Source organism: Ursus americanus, chromosome 2 (assembly GCF_024610735.1).
Source record: "Ursus americanus isolate L20-20 chromosome 2, mUrsAme1.1.p, whole genome shotgun sequence".
In the NCBI taxonomy this organism is placed as follows: domain Eukaryota; kingdom Metazoa; phylum Chordata; class Mammalia; order Carnivora; family Ursidae; genus Ursus; species Ursus americanus.
In genome coordinates, this window is record NC_142128.1 from 31922817 (window position 1) to 31943681 (window position 20865).

At 54.0% G+C, this 20865-nt stretch overlaps 1 protein-coding gene across 7 annotated transcripts in view; it reads right to left on the bottom strand.

The window, feature by feature from the left end:
* Positions 1–20865, bottom strand: part of CIITA (class II major histocompatibility complex transactivator) — a 44662-nt gene that overhangs the window by 10874 nt on the left and 12923 nt on the right. For 6 of the 7 annotated variants that reach the window (XR_015728041.1, XM_087870469.1, XM_045783902.2 and 3 more), the window contains exons 2-11: positions 11114–11257; positions 10775–10870; positions 8391–8453; positions 8134–8211; positions 6314–6358; positions 5023–5175; positions 4472–4615; positions 3370–3534; positions 2799–2867; positions 316–1966 (exon numbers count right to left, since the gene is read on the bottom strand). Coding sequence is in view for 6 of the 7 variants with exons in the window: in XM_087870469.1 (XP_087726595.1) it covers positions 316–1966; positions 2799–2867; positions 3370–3534; positions 4472–4615; positions 5023–5175; positions 6314–6358; positions 8134–8211; positions 8391–8453; positions 10775–10870; positions 11114–11257 (2608 nt within the window). In the remaining variant the exon portion in view is untranslated. The remainder of the gene's footprint in view (positions 1–315; positions 1967–2798; positions 2868–3369; positions 3535–4471; positions 4616–5022; positions 5176–6313; positions 6359–8133; positions 8212–8390; positions 8454–10774; positions 10871–11113; positions 11258–20865) is intronic. The other variant, XM_087870471.1, reaches the window with a different exon arrangement.

A 20865-nucleotide genomic window follows, 5' to 3' on the forward strand; every position in this document is an offset into this window, starting at 1 on the left:
GCTTGAGATCCTTTCCCTCTTCCTCCCCCTCTGCCCTTCATCTCCTCACTCTCTCTCAAATAGAAAAAAAAATTTTTTTTAATTAATAAAACCCACAAATATTGGTGGAAGACGCTGTTCTTCACTGGCTGTGTGACCTTGGGCAAGCTGCTGTCCCTCTCTGAGCCTGGACATCCTCATCTTAAAAATGGAAGGAATCACTTCCGCCCCCGCCTGGCTACCACGCATACTAAATGAGACCCCACAGGGGTGCCCAGCACCGGGCACAGCGCCAAGACCACAGCGGAAGCCCTCCCCCCGCTCCCCTGCCCCCACCTGAAATGGGTGACACAGCCGAGTCCCACAAGGCTCCCCAGCCCAGAGGGGTCAATGCCCGTGCTGCGGAGGTCCAGGGAGAAGTCTCGGCCCGCCGCTGCCAAGGCACTGCACAGCACGTAAGTGTTGGGGGGTGTGAGCCGGGTGCCCAGGAAGGAGAGGCGGGCTGGGAGCCCCTGAACCACGTGCTGCCAGAGCCCGGCGTCCGAAGCTTCGTGGGCACAGTGCAGCAGCTCCAGCAGCCGGCCGGCCCGTAGCGTCCCTGGCTGCAGCCGCTTAAGGTACCTGCTGAGCACCTTCTGCTTCCTGGCCCCCAAGGCGGCCACTGCCGGCCCGGCCAGGGCTCCGAGGCAGTCGGCGTGGGGCTGGAACAGCAGCCCAGCCAGGAAGCGCGGCACGCCCTCCAGCCAGTTGTCATAGGGCCTCTTCTTCCTCGGGGTCAATGCCAAGTACTGTGGCAGCTCCTTGTCCTTGATTTCCGTGCTCAGCGCCAGCCACACGGCCCCCAGGAAGCACTGCAGGAGGAAGCTGGAGAAGGCCAGCTCCGTGTCCGGGGCCCCCGGGATGGGCTGCACCAGGCCTCTGGCCACGGCCCAGGCTCTCACCTCCGCCGACGGGAACTGGCTGTCCTGCAGGGTGCCCCGGTGTCTGCGGCCCAGCTCCCACGCCAGCCTGGCCAGTCCTGCCAGAGCCCCCGGGGGGCTGTCGCGGGCCGCAGGGCCCAGCAGGCCCACGTAGAGTCCCGTGAGCGTGGAGGGCAGCTCAGCCTCGCCGCCCGGCTCCAGGAGGGCCTCGGAGAGCCGGCACACGGCCCGGCACACAGTGGGGCTGTGGCTGTGGCTGAGCAGGAACGGCTGGCCGTGGAGGAGCGCCAGGGCTTGCTCTCGGTGCTCGGTCACCCCAGCGCGCTCCAAGTAGCGTGTCACATAGGTCTCGGCCTGCTCGGCTGAGAAGCCGGTCACCTCGAACAGGACGTCGGCCTTACTCAGGCTCTGGGCCAGGCGGCCCCGGGGCCGGGCCGTGAGCAGCAGGGTGCAGCCTCGCAGCAGCTTTCGCTGGAAGAGACCGGCCAGCAGCCCCCGGAGGGAGTGGGGCTCAGTGGACACAGGTCCACCCGCGCTGTGCAGGAGGCTGTCTTGGCCCTCGAGCCCCTCGAAGGCGTCCAGGATGAGCAGAACCCGGTCAGGCCTCCTCAAGATGTGGCCGAAGACCTCCTCGTCCACGGGCTGTGGCTGGGGGCCCAGGCAGAAGAGCAGATCCTGCAGGCGGTAAGTGTCCTTCACACGGTCCAAACAGTGGCAGGGGAAGTAGAAGACGAAGTCGTACTGGGGCAGCTGGCCGCAGGCCCAGGCTCGGCTCACTTCCCGGGCCCAGTGGCTCTTGCCCTGTCCTGCTTTGCCCAGCACGGCGATCACCTGTGTCTCCCGCGGCCGCCGTCGGTCCCCCGCAGCTAGCAGCACCTCGGCCAGCCCCCCACGGGCCAGCTGCCGCTCTGCCCAGTCCGGGGTGGCCAGCTCCCTCTCCTGGCTCTTGCTGCTGTTTCTTTCAAGCCGCGCCCTCACCAGCTCCACCTCCACCAGGATGCCTTCCGGGCCTGCGGGCTCAGCCTGGTACTTGTCCCGTAGGGAGCTGCAGAACTGCTCCACCGTCTCTGCAAAGGCCCAAGAGTGTGCGTGTTGGGTGGGGAGGTTGCTAGCGGCAGGACGGGCCATCACGAGGTCAGCCCGACCATCATAAGTTTCTTCCCCCAGCGCCAGTCCGTCCCCACCCACGGCCGCCTTTATCACTGCCTCGTTCAGTTATGCAGACGTTCATTCATTCATTCATTCATTCACTCTCACACCCGTCATTCACCTGTCTTCTCCCTTGTTTATCTATCCGCCCCTTCATTTACTCACAAACCCCCTTCTGCTTTTGCTCCCTCACTACAGGAAGGCCATGGGGTGGGGGGCGGTGTTAAGGGTTAAGAGAGTGAATCCATGTATCTGGTTCAAATCCCAGCCCCACCGCTAATTACGGTAATCTTCAGCATGTTATAGACCCTGCTACGGCTCTGGGGATGCCCCAGGAGTCCCTCGTCTGCAAAAGGGGGATAACATTAGGGCTGTTTGCGACACGTGTGATTTAACCTATCTGCTTAGAAGACCATGCAGAACGGAGTAAGACAGGAGTTCGGTCATCCTCTCATCATCCCACCTCCCATCACCCCCTTGCCCAGAGTCTGCTCCCTCTTTCGTCCACTCTCCCCCCCTTCATTCCCTCAGCCTGGAAAAAAGATGCCAACACCTGGCATGGGCTTCCGAGGGCAGGACCTCAGCACACACGACTTAGGTGTCAGCGAGGGGCAGGATCAAGTGAGCAGGTGAGCGGATGTATGAGCCAGCCGACAAAGAGGGGTGGAGTACATGGCGAGTGAGTGCAGGAGAACCCGATCTGGGCTTCCACCTCCTGCCCCAGGGCACAGAGAGCCCCCCACCACTCACCAGGCCATTTCGGAGGCTTGCTGGAGACCTCGTGAGCTGTCAGGCATTGCGTAGGGGACATCTGGTCCTCTGGAGATGAAGAAGTTCGGGTGAGGGGCCTGCCTGGGACCTTCCTGCCTCGGGGACATTCAGTCTTCTGAGTCTCCCAAAGGCAGAACCAACGGGGGGGCGGGGGCCGCTGGGTCTCCCCAGAGACAACGGCCATAACATGGTACCCTAAGGCTGTATCCCACTCAAAGAGGCCTTTCTTGGGCCGGCTGTGCTTTCACCAATGCTTTAAAAAATCACAGTATCTATGTAAAAACCGAGATTTGCAGATGTTGCTGACAATTCAGAAGATCTGGCCACACTGGGTCTGGTTTCGTGCGGGGGGGCAAGTAGCTGAAGGCCAGTGGGAACATGGGTGTTCCTATGCCCTCCACTCCCTGGAGCCCTCCTCCCCGCTGCCTTGTTTTATCCATAAACGCAACCTCCCTGTCCCTGTGGCTCAGAGACCAGATTGAGACAATTCCTTCCCCCAGGGCCTCTGTCCTGCTTCCTGTAAGTCTCACCAGCCCCCGAGGGGCCTTACCGGTCATATTTGCCCGGGAGGTCAAAGCCGGCTCTGGCATGCCAGGAAGGTCAGCTGCAGACGGCGCAAAGGGGCTGGTGGAGCCGGGCCGCTCTGGGGATTTGGGGAGGCTCTGCATGGCGGGGCCACTGGAAGGAAGCACTTGGCTGGCCTGGGGCATCTCGCCTACAATGGGACAAAGGGAAGGGTCAGAACAACCAGGTATCCACCCAGGACCCCACTTGGGCCACCTCCCACCCCAAAGGAGGCTGTGTGGCTTGAGAAGTCTGGGGAGGAGATGGGAACTTCCAAAGTAAGACATTTCAGGACAGAACTGAGAACTCTGGAGTTACACCTAGCTCACCGTGACTTGGTTTCCCCACCTGTGAAATGGGCACAGTCAGCTCACAGGGAGCTTAGGGCAAATGCTACTATAATACTCTTCCTGCTATACGGTCAGGGCTCATTTGCCCGGATGTCAGGTCAGGGATGCTCCCTTGCTTCTGGGCCCCCAGTGCATTACACAAAAACCTGGCATACGCCTTTAAAGGGTGCTCTTGGATTGGGTGGGAAATCCCCCCCCCCCGGGTTTCATCCTCTCTCCCATCCCTGAGAGCCCAAACGAGCCTTGCCCTGGGCAATTCACAACTCCTCAGTGTGGGAGCTCAGCCGGGACCATCCTGCTGATCAGGAAATAAGGCAATTCCAAAAAAGCCACGCAAGGATGCACACCGACTGTTTACCACGCTGGAGCAAGAGAGTGCAGACGAGCCTCATTAACTCTCGTAAGCATCTCGTTTTGTTTGGCTTGTGAATGAGCACGTATCGACGTGATTTTTAAATATAATAAGGTTTAATACAAAGAAAAAAAGGCAAAACTAAGGCTTGGTGGGGGAAAGTGATACACAGAAAGCTACAGCCGCTGGGTGGGTCACTCACCCAGACCACTTTGGGGAGCTCTGCCCTTATGCTTCGGTATTTGGGAAAGGGGATCAGGGAAGGGTGTTCTGGGGGAGCAAGGATCAGAAGAAGGTGCCAAATGCCTGGAGCTGAGGGAGGACGGGGTCAGGGAGTAGGCAGGTAGCTGTGAGAGGGGATGGGCGGGCAGGCTTCGAACACTCACCTTGATAGATGACCATCCCAGACACCCCTGTCCCAGCCCCTGAGATTTGCCAGAGTCCCTGGGGCAGGGAGGGGAGGCTGGGGACGATCTGGATGCGTCCAGCAGGAAGACTCAGGCAGCTCAGCAAGGAACTGGAAGGGGGCACTGCAGGAGACAAAGGCAGTGAGAAGGGGTCCTCCAGAGCGCCAACGTTTGCCATCCCGTCTTCTGATTATGCAATTAATATCCGACTCCCTTTCTAAAGGGCGGGCTCCACTGGCCCCCAGAGCAGCAGCTGTGTCTGTCTTGCCCACGGTGGCATCCCCTGCCCCCGGCAGAGTGGCGGGCACAGACAAGGTGCTCAGTGCATAGCTGCTGAATGAAGAGGGCTGGTGGGCAAATGCCCTCATGGTGGGGACTCCCTACTGTATCTCCCAGATGTTTCCTTCCAAGGCACATTCTCTGACACAGGGTGCACTGATGGGGACCCTGAGGATGGGACTAGCTGGGAGGGAAGTCCCAAGGCGGGGCGGGGGGGGGGGCAGCCTCCCCTCTCCAAGTCCCTAATGTACCAGGCATCAGGACGGGCTCCTCCAGCCAGCTCTGGCTGGATGCTGGCTCCTTGTTGAACACGGCAGGTGGTGACAGGCAGGGCAGGGCTGAGGAGTCACTCACTGACCCAACCAGGAACGTGCCAGTCACCACAGGCACAGCGAGGGGCTCAGCTGTGAGGAAGAGGACCATGTTAGATCCAGGGGACCGTGGGCAGGGTCTGAGTGGATGCCTGGAGGGGCCCTTCTGGGGAGGGTCGCAGAAGCAGAGTAGATCTCTCTCCTGGCAGCTGGAGGAAGCTCCTGTCCTCTTCTCAGCCCTGGGTAATGCTTTGTTGGCAACTTCTCAGTGCCAGGCAGCCCCCCACCCCCCGGCCCTCTCCCTGTGACTAGGTCCTGAGAGCTTCCTGAGGGGGAAAGCCACAGGCAGGTCAGGCCCCTACCACCTTCCACAGCCAGCCACTGAGCCCCTTGGGGGACCCAGAGAGGCCCCAAGCACTCCCCAATGAAGGCAGGGGCTGTCCTGTGCCCCCTTGTCCCCATCTGACTGGGGCAGGGGTTTTTCTCCTCTATTTAGTAAGGAGACAGAAGAGGGTAAAATCTGCTTCTTCCATCAGATTGGGAGCTCTCTGAACACAGGAACTGCTTCCCTACAGGGGCTTCACAGGCAGAGCTCCTGTCTCCCCCATCAGATTGGAGGTCTTGGAAAGTAGGAACCCAGTCTCCGCCATCAGATTAGAACTTTCTGAGGGCAGTGACTAGGCTTCCCTCATTAAACTGTGAGCTATTTCCTCACTCTGTGCCCCTCGGGCTGGTCTCCCCGCCTTTGCAATAACGACTGGGTGGGATGAGAGGGGAGGTAGAGCGAGAGGAGGCAGCCTCTGGTGGGAGGAGACGGTGAGCCTGGGGAAAAGGCTCGCTGAGGCATGGGGCTCTTGGGAGGCCAGAGGGCACTGGGTGACCAGCTGACCCTAGATGACTCCGGACTCTAAAAGGAGAAGTGTGGCCTGGAGGGCCAGTGGAGTAAGGTGGGAGGCGGGGTCTCGACTCTGACTGAGAATTAAGAAGGGGTGTCGGGGGAGAGGCTTTGTGGGAGTTGAATCTCCCAGCAGCCTTCAAACCACAGAGCAGGGGCTATGGAATCAGGATCTTGGTTTGAATCCCAGCTTCGCCTCTCACTAGCTGTGTGATCTTGGACAAGTGACTTCCCCTCTCTGAGCCTTGGCTTTCCACTGCCAGTTCGGACATGCACCTGAAGAGACCCCGGCTTCCCTGCCTCACGGTCTCCCCAGGCCCACCCGACCGTGCTCACCCAGCTTCCTGTGCTTCAAGTCCACGGGCAGTTCCTCTGGGAAGGCTGCAGAGAGAACATCATGGTCAGCCACCCCAAGGAAGGTGTGGTCCCAGCCACGAGAGGCCCGTGAACCCCAGCAGCCACACGGCCTGGCCTTAAATGGCTGGGAAGCGGCCTTGCAGCCCCCATTCCCTCCCCTTCCTCTGACCCTCCCTGCCCTGCTTGTCCACTTGTGCCCAAACCCCACCTTGAAGACCCAGGGCAGCGAGGGATTAGAAGAGGCAGAAGCACAAAGGGGACACCAGACGAGTCTGAATTTAGAAAAATAAAACAACAACCTGCTTGGGGTCCCTCCCTGGCCCCGTGTCTTTGCAACAGAGCCTCTGTGAGGCTTCAATCGCTCATCTGTGAAACAGGGGTGGGGCTTCCTGCTTCGCCGGAGTACGTGGAAAATGGGCGAGCTAAGAATCACGGGCTAGCACACCAACGGAGAAAAACCCTATGCGTCTCCCTCAGCAAGGGGCTGGCTAAGCAAATCACAGTTCACCCAGCCCGCGACATTCCACGCAGCCCTAAAAAAGAACAAGAATGCTAACGGACGTAGGGGGAAGTGTCCTGGTGTCTGCAATTCACTTTGGAACGTTCCCAAAATAAAATGAATGGATGAGTGGGTGGCTAGAGGGATGGACAGATGGATAGAGACGTGTTGAGGCAAATATAACCAAACATCCACTGGAGAATGTTCGTGCTATGTGGTGGTTTGCAGTACGATTCTTTCACCTTTATTCTATGTTGAAAAGTTTCATAGTAACATGCTGGGGAAAATATTTATCAAATAAAACCAAAAAAAGCAAGCAGATGGGGAATTCCCTGGAGGGAACCAGCCACATAGGCTGTTTTCAGAGAGGGAAACCGAGGGCCTGCGGGACAGGGTGGGAGGGCGATTTTTCTTTTTTTCACTGAATATCCTTGCACTTTTAGAAGTTTTGTAGCCTACACCTGCTTTACCTGTTGACAAATCAAGAAATAGGTACCAGTCTGACACATGGTCTGGAGCATAGTAAGATCTATGTGGACGGGTGGTCAAGGAAGGCCTTCCGGAGGAGGTGACATGTTAGCCAAGAGTTCAAGGATTCAAAGGAGCCCGCGATGGGAAGAACTGGGGAAAGGGCATTCCAGATAGGACTGCAAGTGCCAAGAGCTGTGTTCTAGGAGTGGTAGGAAGCCAGTGGGGCTGGAGTGTCCTGGCCCCAGGGCGAACTTGGAGAGGTGGGAAGGGCCAGATCCTATAGGCCTTGTGTATGTATTCTGGAGCCATTAGAAGGTTAGCAGGACAGCAGAATGGTCTGATTTGCATTTAAAAGCTCATGGGGACTGCCAGTAAGGACAGACTAAGGAGACAGGGAGACTGAGTAGGAGGTTCAGAGAGGGACAGGCACTTGCTCAAGGACACACAGCCCATAGATCGCAGACCCAAGACTCAAACCCAGTTCTTGCCGACTCCAGAATCTACAGTTGACGACACCTCCCTCAAACACAGGGGTGATAACTAAGGATGAAAGGGAACCCAGAGCCCAAAGGTCCTTTGGGAAATGGCAATCAAGACAGCCAGGGGCAGAGACACACCTGGAGAATGGCCATTAGCACCTGGGCTGTCTGCTTCCTCCCTGGGTCACCAGGATGCAGCAGTGAGGGGCGTGGGGGGTGGAACACCCAAACCCAGGCAGAACAGACAGGACTTAACAAGGGTAGCAACTGGGAGCCACAGCAGGCTCTGGAGTGAGGGCGGAGCCAGAAGTCAAGCAGGCCGAGGTCAGATCAGAGAGGGGCTTACTCACGTCTTTTCTGACTTTTCTGCCCTGCTTCCTCCACCTCCACACTCTCACTGATCATTTCTTCCAATCCTATGTGCTCAACTTTGGGGGGAAAAAAAAAGACACCAACATACAGTCAGTGGATGCCCAAAGTGAGCCTTCATTGTCCCTATGTTGGGGCAGGATCCGACCGCCCTTCGAGGGGTGGTCATCAGGTATTACGATGCTCCCCAAGGAACAAGGAAGGAAACGCACGCTGAGCCAAGAAGCCCCCGACTTACTGAAAATGTCTTTGCCCAGACCGTCCAGTTGGGAGTCCTGGAACACATACTGGTCCAGTTCCGCTGCCCAGACAAGGAAAAGAACAGTCAGTCCCCGAGTTTTCTGAACGCCTCTTGTGTGCTGGCCTTGGGGTAGGCACCAGAGAACTGTGACCCGTCCAGCCTCGGCACACACGGAGGGGGGCTCCATCCGTGTGTGCTGAATGAATGATCAAATTAATGAGGAACCCTGAACCTTCACGGGCTCTTAATCTCACTGAAGGGATGATACGCATCCACGAAAACGTAATTATTGCTACGAAGTAGTGCAATGCGGTGTGGCGGTTGTCACGGGCTTTAAGTTTAAATCCCAGCTCTACCCCCATTAACCGCACTAGCTGTGTCAATTACTTCACCTCTCTGGGACTCCACTTCCTTATCTGTGCAACGAGAATAAATAATGCCCACACCCCAAGGATGAACAGCGAGGATTAGAGGCTCCACCTCTAAGTTAAATCATTAAACACAGTGGCCAGGACACCATAGGCACTTAATAAATAGTGGTTAATTCTATAAAGCGGTACACGACTTGGATCCCAGGAGAAGACAGCTGTCATGGCAAGAGGTCAGAGGAAAGAGTGTATGGTGGCACGGGTCTGTCAGGGAGGGCTCCTGAGGGAAGGGACCCTGGAGCTGGCCCTCGAAAGACGGTCACAGTCAGAGAGGCAGAAAGTGGAGGGCTTCGGGCAGTGAGGACAGTGAGGAAAGGTGTTTGAGAAACTCAGAGACAGGTGTCTGCGGGAAAGTTTCACGTTGGGGGAAAGGTAGGGCTTGACTGCATCAGCAAGGGAGAGCCATGAAAAGGCAGCAGCGACCGTGATGTCTAGGATGACGGTGATGGTGGCGGTGGTGAGCGGGCGGGGGGCGCCTCACTTACTCTTTGCAAATTCCTTTCCTAAACACTTTACACACAGAAACTCATCCAATCCGCAGCCATCGCACGAGGCAGGTGCGATGATTATAGCCACCATGTACATGTGGAAGCCATTTTCTAGACATATTTCAAGGTGCCTCAAATGACTGGATGCTCAGGCCAGAGCCTGGCTTTCTAGAAGCACAAAGAAAGCCCACAGGCTTGAGGAGCACGTTTAGATGAAGCTTCTTCCTCCCCTTGCTTTTGGCAGCTTCTACTTCCTGTGTAGATGCCCTCAAGCGAAAAAGCCCCTAAATCCTAAGTAATGCTCAAATCCTTCATCACTGCTTCCAGTTGTGAGGAATACGAATGCCCTCAGCACCAAACACTTCTGCTTCCTCAAGTAAGTTCCCAGGAAGGAAAGGAATGAGCAGACTTCTTAGTTCTGTGATTTTTGAGACACATACTTATCACTCTCCATTTTTGACTCTGTGTGCTGCAGGATTAACTGTGCACTGGGGAAAGACTGACCACATTCACACTAAGCACAGACCACCTCAGTGATGTGGTGCTTGAGGTTGCCAGGAAAAGGGTCAGAAAGAACAGTTGTGCAGGTTGTTCACTGCACAAGGGTGCCTGCCCAGCAAGAGCACAAATGGGGGCTGCATCCTCCAGAAGAAGGGGCATCTTTTTCTAATTCAACAGAGCCTCTGTATGAGATAGTGGTGAGGAGGGAGCCTTTACCCCACTCCCCTCCAAAAAACAAAACCAAAACCAACAGCAACAGCAACATCTCCCTTGAAAGAGTTCTGCCCTTGTCTGAAAGTAGTAGCCGTTTTTAAACCTGCAAATCTGCTTTTCAGCTTAAGCCTTAGAGAACCTCCCCACCCTAGACACTTTCCTTTTTGTGGCTAAAAATAAGGACTTTGAAATGAGAGAGACCTAGTTTGAATCTCAGAGCTACCCGTTGCTATCTCTAATGCAACCTTGGGTACATTGCTTTACCTCTCTAAGGCTCGATTTCCTCCTCCACAAAACGGAGATACTAGTAGGATCTACTTCCTTTGTTGTAAGAATTCAGTGCAATAAGACACATACAGTGACCCGCGCGCAACGAGTGCTCCCCTCCAAATGGTAGATACAACAAATACTAGAGTAGTTTGGCTTAGGAGCTAGGGAGAAGACAGGGAGGGGTATATGGTGTGGCTGTGTGGAAGGAAGGAAAGAAGAGCAAGAAATATAAAAAGGTATAGAACTGGAGACAGAGGATATAAAAATGAGACTTTGTTTGCCCGGTGGTCATTGGCCAAGGGGTCAATCTCCCTTCTTCCCTGGGGTCTCTTTTCTAGCTCTTGCTCTGCATTTCCTCTTGCCCTAATTTAATGAGGGAGGAGCCTGCTGTGGCTTGTGGTGAATGGGTGAGGTGAGCAAAAGAGAAAAAGGAACTCTTCCCCTTAACTGGCCTTTTTCTGGGTTCAGAATGCTTCCTCACCGATATTGGCATAAGCCTCCCTGGTCTCTTCATCACCTTCCATGTCACACAACAGTCTGCTGAACTGTTCGCAGTTGATGGTGTCCATGTCGGGTTCTGGAGGGAAAAGCCCCATGGATGAAGCCGGAAAGCTCTGGGAAGAGGGCTGGTGGGGAAGGAAGGAGAGGCGGGGCGGGGCTGGGAGAAGCCCCCTTTGGAAGCAAACAAGTAAGCGTTTGGAGCTGTCCGTGGTGCTGACCAGAGCTCAGTGGCCAGAACATCACCGGTGGCTGACTGTCTCCACTGCAGGCTGGGGGGGTGAGGAAGGACTTGGGAGGGGCCAGAGGGAGGAGAGCCCACCTGAGCAGAGCTCAATCTCTTCTCTAGCCAGGTCTGTCTGGTCATAGAGGTGGTAGAGCTGCAAGGGATCGGCACTGCTGTTGAGAAGCTCCAGGTACCCGCCTTCTAGAGGCCCCAACTCCATGGTGGCACACTGTCCACTGCCTGGAAGAAAGACACATTCAGTCAGCACAGGGAGCACTGGAAAGATGCAGAGAATTCACAGCTACCACCATTCCTAGCTGGGTCACCCAGTGAAGGCCAGAGTTTGGGAGAGCCAAAGAAAGTGAGCAGACGTGCTCATTCAGCACCTCTTGTACACTCCAGGCAGTGGAGAGAAGAAGTCCTATCTCCTTCCTCCAAGGAACTTATTTTTTATTTATTTTTTTTAAGATTTTATTTATTTATTCGACAGAGATAGAGACAGCCAGCAAGAGAGGGAGCACAAGCAGGGGGAGTGGGAGAGGAAGAAGCAGGCTCACAGCAGAGGAGCCCGATGTGGGGCTCGATCCCAGAACGCTGGGATCACGCCTGAGCCGAAGGCAGATGCCTAACCACTGTGCCACCCAGGCGCCCCCTCCAAGGAACTTATAATCACTCTGGGAAGATGCCGACCATACAGGAAAGGGAACTTGGAAGTGTAGGTTCAAGATACCTTACACCTGGGATCCAGGAGACTTGACCTCCACCCCTAGTGCTGCCATGAGTGATGACAGTTGAGATTTGTAGAGCACCTACTATGTGCCAGACACATGGGCTAGCGCATTTCATTCTCACATCAACAACCATATGAGGTAGATACTCTTACTATCCTCACTTTCCATGTGAAGACACGGAGGATCAGAGAGGTGAGGAGACTTACATAAGGTGACCCACGTCCACGTGGAACCAGGATCTGGTTGGGGGCATTCTGATGCAAGGATATGCAATTAAGTGCTATGCTGTACTGCCTTGGGTGACCTCGAGCAAGTCTCTGCGCCTCTCTGTGCCTCAGTTTCCTAATCTGTAAACTGAAAGAATTGGGGCAGATTCTAAGATTCCTCATTTGGTGAAGGGCATATCAGATACCTTAGGTACCACTTCATTCAGTCTTCCAGACATCCTGCACATGTCCACACAAAAACCTGGATATGAAATTTCATAATTGCGTAATTCATAATAGCCAAAATCTGGAAACAACTCAAGTATCTATCAATAAAGGAATGAATAAACAAAATGTGATAAATCCATACTGTGGAATACTATTCAGCCTTAAAAAGAATAAAGTACTGACACAAGCTACAACATGAATGAAACTTGAAAACATGACGCTCAGGGAAAGAAACCAGACACAAGGGGCCATAAATGGTATGATTCCATTTATATGAAATGTGCAGAATAGGCAAATCTCTACCGATAAAGTAGATCAGTGGTTCGCTAGGGTTGGGAGAGAGTTGTGGAAAAAACTGGGGAGCAACCGATCACGGAGGTGGGACTTCTTTTGGGGGGACGTCAAAAATGTTCTTTAGCTAATGTGGGGATGGCTGTACAACTGTGTGGACATACTAAAAAGACCACTGAATGGTGCATTTTTAATGAGTGAATTGTGGGGCACACAGTGGCTCAGTCGGTTAAGCATCTGATTCTTGTTTTCAGCTCAGGTCATGATCTCAGGGTCCTGGGATCGAGCCCCGTGTCAGGCTCCACACTCAGCAAGGAGTCTGCTTGAGATTTTCTCCCTCTCCCTCTGCCCCTCCCCCCCTTTCTAAAAATAAATATTAAAAAAAATAAATGGGTGAATTGCATGCTGTGTGAATGACATCCCAATAAAGCTGTAAAAACAGAAGCCAATCCAGGAAGAGAGGCATTATTGTCTCCATTTTGCAGATGAGGCCAACTAGCCTCCCTGATGATATGCAGCTCTTGCTGGCTAGAGTCACGGAGGCCTCATGTGTGCAGAGACCCGCTGGAACAAAGCACCACTAACAAAGGAGCTTAAAACCACAGAGCCTTAGTCGCTCACAGTTCTGGGGACCAGAAGTCCAAAATCAAGGTGTTGCCAGGGGCTCAAGGGGACAGTCCTTCCTTGCCTCTTGTAGCTTCTGGAAACTCTTGGCATTCCTTTACGTGCGATGGTGTGGCCGAATCACTCTAATCTCTCCCTCCATGGTCCCATCATCTCCTCTTCATGTCTGAAATCTTCTGCCTTTCTCTTAAAAGGCCACTTGTCATTGGGTTTAGGGCCTACCCGCATAATGCAAGATGATCTAATTTCAAAATCCTTAACTTAATTACACCTGCAAAGACTCTTTCTCCAAATAAGGTCACATTCCCAGGTTCCAGGGATTTGATGTGGGCATATCTTTCGGGGGCCCCCATTCAACCTCCTCCCCCTACATGAAATGCAGACACTTGCTGGAAGTGTCTTGGAAGAGATAAGAGGAGAGCTGGCCTTGAAGGCCAGAGGACCTACCAGAGCCTTCTGAATACCCCTGCCTGGGCCACAAGAAAGTGGAGGTGAGGTGGGAAGGACCGAAGAGGGTAGGGTCAGGAGAATACACACACACAACTGTGTGCACCTTCCAGCTGCTTCTTTCCTTCTGACTCATTAACAGCCCTCACCACCTAGAGAGGGTCTCTGCACAGACCCCAGACATCACAGAGAATGAACTTTCCAGTCCAACATGGGCCCTGGCTGGGGATGCCTGTTGATAATGGGTTGGGTGGGGGCTGCAGGAACCCAGACATCAGAGACTTGCCTCAAAGGTCCAGCCAGCCATGACCGGAGGAAGCAGAACTGAAAGACTGGGGCCCCCACCCTTTTCTTGTCATGAAGCCAAGCCTGGGGGAGGGGAGAGAAGAATTCCACCCCTCCCAGCACAGTGGCCTGAGAGCTAGAGAAGAAATCTGTTCTCTCCAGGGAGGTAAGAAAAGATGCCCCCCACCCCAAATCTTGCCCAATGCCTTCCTCCCCTTTCCAGTCTGTGGTATTCATGGACAGCTCCCATTGTAGCAATCTGCCTCCTTTTCCAGGCAGCTGGATCGGGCGACAGCAGCTCTGGATGGAGCCCAGCCATTTCACCACTGAGTTGGGTGACTTTGGTCAAGTTACCCAAACTGTCTTTTCACAGGGTAACAGGTCAGCCAGGGGCCTTCAAGTCCAACCTCCTTCACTCTACAGAGCAGTTGAGACCCTGAGAAGGGACCCTACTTGCTCAAGGCTGCATAGCCTGTCCCTGGCTAAGCCTGCACTTGACCCCTCCCAGCACAAGACTCTCAGTCCAGTGCTCTTTCCTGCCAATCAAAATGTTTCCATTCAATGAACAACCCCTATCATATCTAGGCCCAAGAATGGGGGGACCAGGTCCTATCACAGAGCCTGAGGAAGTGTAACCCAGCCTCAGTATCAACGGGCTCAGCTTCGAACTTTGGACAGCATTACCCCAATGCGATCAGACACCAGAGAAACCCACTGACAGAAGAGAAAAGTCCAACATGTGTGAGCTTTGGAGTCAAACTGCCTGCCTCTGAAACCACTTCCACCTACCAACTCACCACAACCTGGGCAAGTTTGTTTTATCAACCTCCTGGAGCCTCACTTTGCTGACCTGCAGAATGGGAATAATAACAAGTAACTCATAAGGATCAGATGAGTTCGTTCTCATAAAGCCCTCAGAAAGGCGACTGGTGCTTAGCAAGCGCTTGGTGAATGGTGGCTCAGAAGGGCATCCATCACATACGTGGCGAGCAAATGTGGGTGATGGCCTTCACCATCACTATTGTTATTAATGATTATTAATATTATTAATGATTATTAATTCGCTTTTAACCTCTGTGAGGTTGACAAAGGGACCCCTTCTCTTTCATTTCTTTGTAAGTCACAACATCATGAAGCCAAGCGTTCTGTTCTTCTACATAAGGAGGCCCCACAGAGCCCATAGGCACAAGAAAGCCCCACAGCCAGCAGTGTAGCCTGGCAGGTCTGCTCATGTCCCCCATCTCTACCCCTGAGAAGGTGCCTGGAGAAAGGCATCCACGGGCCCAAGTTCTGTGTCCTTGGCTAAACCCAAACAGGATGACATCTACTCTTGGGGAGCTTGGGTGGCTCAGTCGGTGAAGTGTCTGACTCTTGGTTTTGGCTCAGGTTGTGATCTCAGGGTCGTGAGATAGAGCCCCGCGTTGGGCTCCATGCTGAGCATGGGGCGTACTTAAGATTCTCTCTCTCACTCCCTCTGTGCTCCCAACCACCCTGCTCATGTGCTCTCTCTTGCTCAAAAAAGAAGAAGACGACGACATCCATGCTCAGATACCCCCCAACATACACCTCAGCATCTCCCTTCCAGCTGCCCCGAGATGAGCCCTGCACCTAATGCCCTTGTCTTGACTAGACAGGGATTTCCAGCTCAGAATGGGCTTCTGCCTCCACCCAACCCCCCAACTGAGCTCCCAAAGAGCTCTAGGGAGAAGGCAGGATTTAACGTCCATCTGATAGACAAGGAAACTCAAACACTTCCGAGAAATGACTTGCCCAGGGTCACCTGGTTGGAGAGTTTGAGTCTGAATCCTGGCGAGGAGGCATTAAGCAAGTGGCTTCACCTCTCTGAGCATCAGTTTTCTCACTACTAGATCAGGATTATGACACTTCCCTTGTGGGACCATTGAAAGGCAGAGGCTCTTGGAGGCACACAGGAGGCCCACAGTCAAAGGAATCCCATGATGTTGGGACCCTGCAGAGCTGGGGCTCAGTTCCGGAGTCTAGTCTCCTGGTCTTGATCTCCCAAAGCCACAGTGAGTCGCATTCATGCCCAGATCGACTTACATCATGGCTTGGGCCCTCCCAGCGTTCCCACAACCATGTTCCCTATGTCTCTAGATGTTTAAGAAGTGCTTCAAAGGCCCCTGATTAGACTCTTTCCCCCATGTGTCACTCTAGCGGGGACTGGGGACACAGATGGCTCAAGTCACCCCACTGCAGAGAAGAGGGTCCCCTTCAGCTGCCCCAGCACAGGGCAAATCACACAGGCCAGGAGCCCTGTGAGGGCAGGAGCCCTGTCTGTCTAGCTCACCTGTCCCCAGACCCCAGCAAGCTCCTGCACATAGCAGGCTCTCTCCATCCACAAAACTGAAGCATTAACTAGAATTCACAGGTGCCCGCTGAGCACCAGGCACCAGATGACGTGATCTACAGACCTTATTCTCTTCGGTCTAACACACACATTTATGATTTGTCTTCCCATTTCTCCGATAAAGAAACAGGCTGAGAGAAGACTGGTAGGATCTGAGCCAACTACCCGGCTCCAAAGCCACGGCTTCTTCCAGCGGCTCTTGGTCCCCAGGCACCCCAGGGAGGTGCCCTCGCCTGGTGACAGGAGGCGTGGGTGACAAGATGGTTTCTCCTTTTGCGGAGCTGTCTGGGGCACAGCAGAGAAGTGGTCTGTGTCTTTTTGGTAAACGAGCAGTATTTTTAGAAGGTCCTCTTTGAATCCGCCCTTCCCCCTGGGCTACCACCTTCCACATCCAACTTGAGAAAAAGTTCCTAATCTTTTGGCGACCAAAAGTCCCTTTGGGGGTTCATTTCCATGTCCGCTTTGTACTACAACGCAGGTTTTGAAAGACCGTAGGCACCAAGATGGTTTCTGGAATAAATTCATTTCCCTCTCCCCTGAGGGAAATCCAGTGTTACCAAACTGTTCTTACCGCTCCTTAAGTAACCTGACAGCCCGTGTCTGCTGGCCTAACAGTCCTTCCCCGCTGGAAGATCCGGTTGGGCTGGGGGCGGTGCGGGACACCTGAGATGCATAACCTTGTTTCCACTGTCACAGCAACTCTGGGAAATTGGTATTATTATATTCATTTCACAGATGATGACAATGAGGCTAGGCTCTGTTTAGCAGGTGCTTTCTTCCCAGAAAAGGCAGTATATCCTTGAGGGTCTCAGGCGGCACTGGGAAGGAGAAAGGGGCACCTCTGCTACCCTCGAACTCTCCAGCACTGCTCTGCACTGTGATACAAGAGCAGGAGAGGAAATACTTCCCTGCACGTTGACTCTACTTCTCCTCCTGAGGAAGGAATGAAAATCTGCGAGCTGCACTCAATGTCTGGGGCCATGGCGTTGCCTTCCAGCTCTGCCTTTGATCTTGAGGACCCTCTGAGCCTTAGTTTCACCAAATTGGGGTGGAGCCCACTCAGTGGAGGTATTTTGAGAGTCTAGATTCCTCACTGCTTGTCAGCCTTCCCCCTTTCCATTCCCCCAAGCCCTTCCCCCAACACGGTCTTGCTCCCCAACCTCATGACACGCTGCTTCCGGGGGTCAGATGGTGGTAGGAAGCCAGGAGCCCATGGCTACCTTATCTGCCACGACCAGCCCCCAGTCAGTATCTCTGTGGGGCTGATCGATCAAACAAGTTCCTCTTCCCTTGCACCTTGCAGTCCTCCAGATAAATTCTGAAAGACACACTGCATTGGTTTTCATCCAAATCTGTAAAACAATGATTTACTGAGCATCTCATACCAAAAAAAAAAAAAAAAGTACGAGGCTCAGTTCTCCAGAGGCGCTAAGGACATTTACAACACAGTCCCTGCCAAGAAGCTTGCAGTGTAGACTCAGATAATATTTTAAGAGGGAGACAAACCGTGATGATAATAATACGGTGGTTAAGAGTGCGTGCTCTGGGTTCGAATCCCAGTTCCCCGCTAAGTGCGTGACCTCACGTAAGTTCCTCAGCCTCTCCCGGTTGTGAAACCTACCGCATTTGGCTGGCAGAGCCTCCACCTCGTTATGTGGCTGTGACTTGCCCAAAGTGACATTTCCAGAAAGCGCTACGATGATGTAAATTTCCAAATAAAAACAGCAAGCTGCCACTTGATATGGCACCGCTGGTCAAAAGTAGAAAGCTCCGAAATGCCAAAGGCTGGCAGACGTGGGCTGGGGCAGGACCCCAGCGAGCAGCCCGGCACCTGCTCAAATACCAAAGGAGGCAGAGATCCTACGACCTCACAGTTCCAGGCCGGGGATTACCTCCCAAAGAAACGCTCCCACAGCTGCACAAGGACAGCTGTCAGGCGACGCACTGGACTCTTTGCGGTGACAGCAGGGGGATGCCATCCGGGTGCCGCTGGCTGAGGGAGGGGCAGTCAAAAGTAGCCACTGTGATCCACGGCAGATGATGCTGTGTGAGAAGCAACAGACCAAACGCACACCCAGCCACGGAGCGCAGACTGAAAAGTCAGAAACGGAACGAGCTCTGAGAGCCCAAAGCTAGACATGCAGAGTGACATCCAGGCGCATGAAAACACAGCAGAGAGCTTCCAAGAACACACGCAAACACGGGGCCACACCTCGAACGCATCAGAAGGCAAATCTCAGAGCAGGTGACGCTGCTTAAAGGGGCTGGAGGGCCCACAACCTTTCCTCCCCAAAGGGGCTGCAGAGTATGCTGAAAACACAACTCTAGAGAAGCGGAGACCTTGCCCTCTGGACACTCTGACTTGACCATTTTAACTGGAGTGATGTCTTACACGTAGTATCCGGCTACAACATGGATGAACCCCGTCAAGGGGCTGAGGTCGGGGTGCCCATCTACCAGCTGCTGGAGGGCAAGGGGCTCCCAGCTCACAGCTCTGGGCATAGCTCCAAGTCACACCCCTTCTCCAAGGGGAGCCCATATCCGATGACTGGTCCCTGTGGGGTGCAAAAGTCCGGTCTGATGCCTCAATTTGCAGTAACCCTGAAGGCTGTCCCAGCTTCAGTGCGCTCTGTGGGGGCAGGGGAGAGGCTGAAACCCCTGTTGAGACTTATGGCTGGCAGCCCAATCCTGCTTCTGCCCAGTCCTTCCTCTTCCCTCTCCCTGCGGTGTCCCCCACCTCACATCTCCCAGTAAGCCTCCCACGTACAAATCAACTCCGAGTCTGCTTCCTAGGAACCTCACCGCAGACAAGCTCACTCTGTTTTTCCACCAAGGGGTCTGGCAACCACACAGAACCCCACAAAAGCACCCCCTGCCAAAGACCACCTCTGAGAGCTTGGGCAAGCCACCTACCTAGTCTGGACCCCTACTGAGGACATCCGCCTCATTGTGACTTGGAAAACCTTTGGGATTCGAATGATCCCACCTCAGCTGGTGCGTGTGCCTAGAGACGGCCAGCCACTGGGGGTGAGGGGCCTGCTGGACGCAGGATGAGAAGGCAGGAGGCCAGCAGTAAGAGCTGCAGCTGGGGGAAGATGTGTGGCCAGTGCTTGTCCAGAGTGCAGGTCTCCTTCCACTGGCCTGGCCCCTCCCACCTCCAGGTAGCCTTCCCTCTGCACGCCCCAACATTCCGAGCTGCAGTCAGTGACCTGGAAAGGAGTCCAACATGTTCCCTCCCCTGCCCCCCCCCCCCCGAAGACAACTTGAGCCAGGTATTGGGATGGGGAGGGGAATGAGCACCCTGTGGTCAAGCCAGGCCCTTGGCTCCAGTCCTGACCCCCAGCTTGACCTAACAGGGTGCCTAAGCCAGCACCAGGCCCTCTGCTGGGTGCTGGAGCCTCTGAGCCATGAATCATGGGCCAGCCCTGCCAGCCAGCATCTGACGACAGACAGGAGCCGTTGGCTGTGAATCAAAACCGCCCAGTAAGGGGGCTCAACACACAGGAGCCAGGGGCCCGACTCCCAGAGAGTCTATATTTTTAAACAAGCACCCCCTATGCCCCTACACACACACCTGCCTTGTAGGGAATTAAAATGGGTTTTCTTTTCAAGGCAGCCTGAGTTTCCACTTGTCAGGAAACACGGCCCCTCCGCTGGTGTGACTTTTCTTGAACCCTGGGAGGTCTGCAATTCTCCGTCTCCCAAATGACCCTTCCAGACTCTCCCTTTCTGCCACCTTTCCACTTCTTCCCAGCTGAAAATCCTAGAACCAGACTAAACACCTTCCTTAATTCTTCTCCTTCTCCTTCCTAAAGTCCCTGTCAACAGCCATGCTATTGATGGAGAAGCCCCAACCCCACACCCTGGATTGTTACAATTGCTACTGGGTCTTTCCCCCAATCCGGTCTCCCAAACTTCAGGTGTTCATCAGTCAATTTTTGGGTCAGATCTCCCTACCACCTGTTCTATAATTTACCTTTGTATTTTCCTTGAATTAACTTTTTATTCCTTTTTAAAAAATATTTATTCATTTGAGAGACAGAGAACACGAGCAGGGGGGAGGGGCAGAGGCACAGGGAGAAGCAGACTCCCCACTGAGCCAGAAGCCTGGCACGGGGCTCAATCCCAGGACCTGGAGATCACGACCTGAGCCGAAGGTAGACACCTAACCATCTGAGCCACCCAGGTGCCCCTGAATTAACTTTTTTCAAGAAACGAATATATTTACGGTCAAAGAAAACCTTCCAGAATTGAAAGCAGGCAATCAAATGCATACCAGTACACCCACGTTCATAGCACACTTTTTGTAAAAGACAAAAGGTGGAAACAACTCAAGCGTCCATCAACAGATGAATGGATAAACACAATGGGGCCTCTCCGTACACTGGAATATTACTGAGCCATTAAAAAGGAAGGAAACACGGACACCAGGGACAACATGGACGAGTCTCAAAGACACCATGCTCAGTGAAAGAAGCCAGACGCAAAAGGACACACACTATAGAATTCCTCTTACACGAGGCACCTAGAGTGCTCAAATCCATAGGGACAGAATATCGAAGGGTGGTGGTGGGGGGAGGCGGCTGGAATGGGAAGTTAGCATGTCATGGGAACAGAGTTTCAGTTTGGGGCGATGAAAACGTTCTGGAGACAGGTGGTGGTGATGGT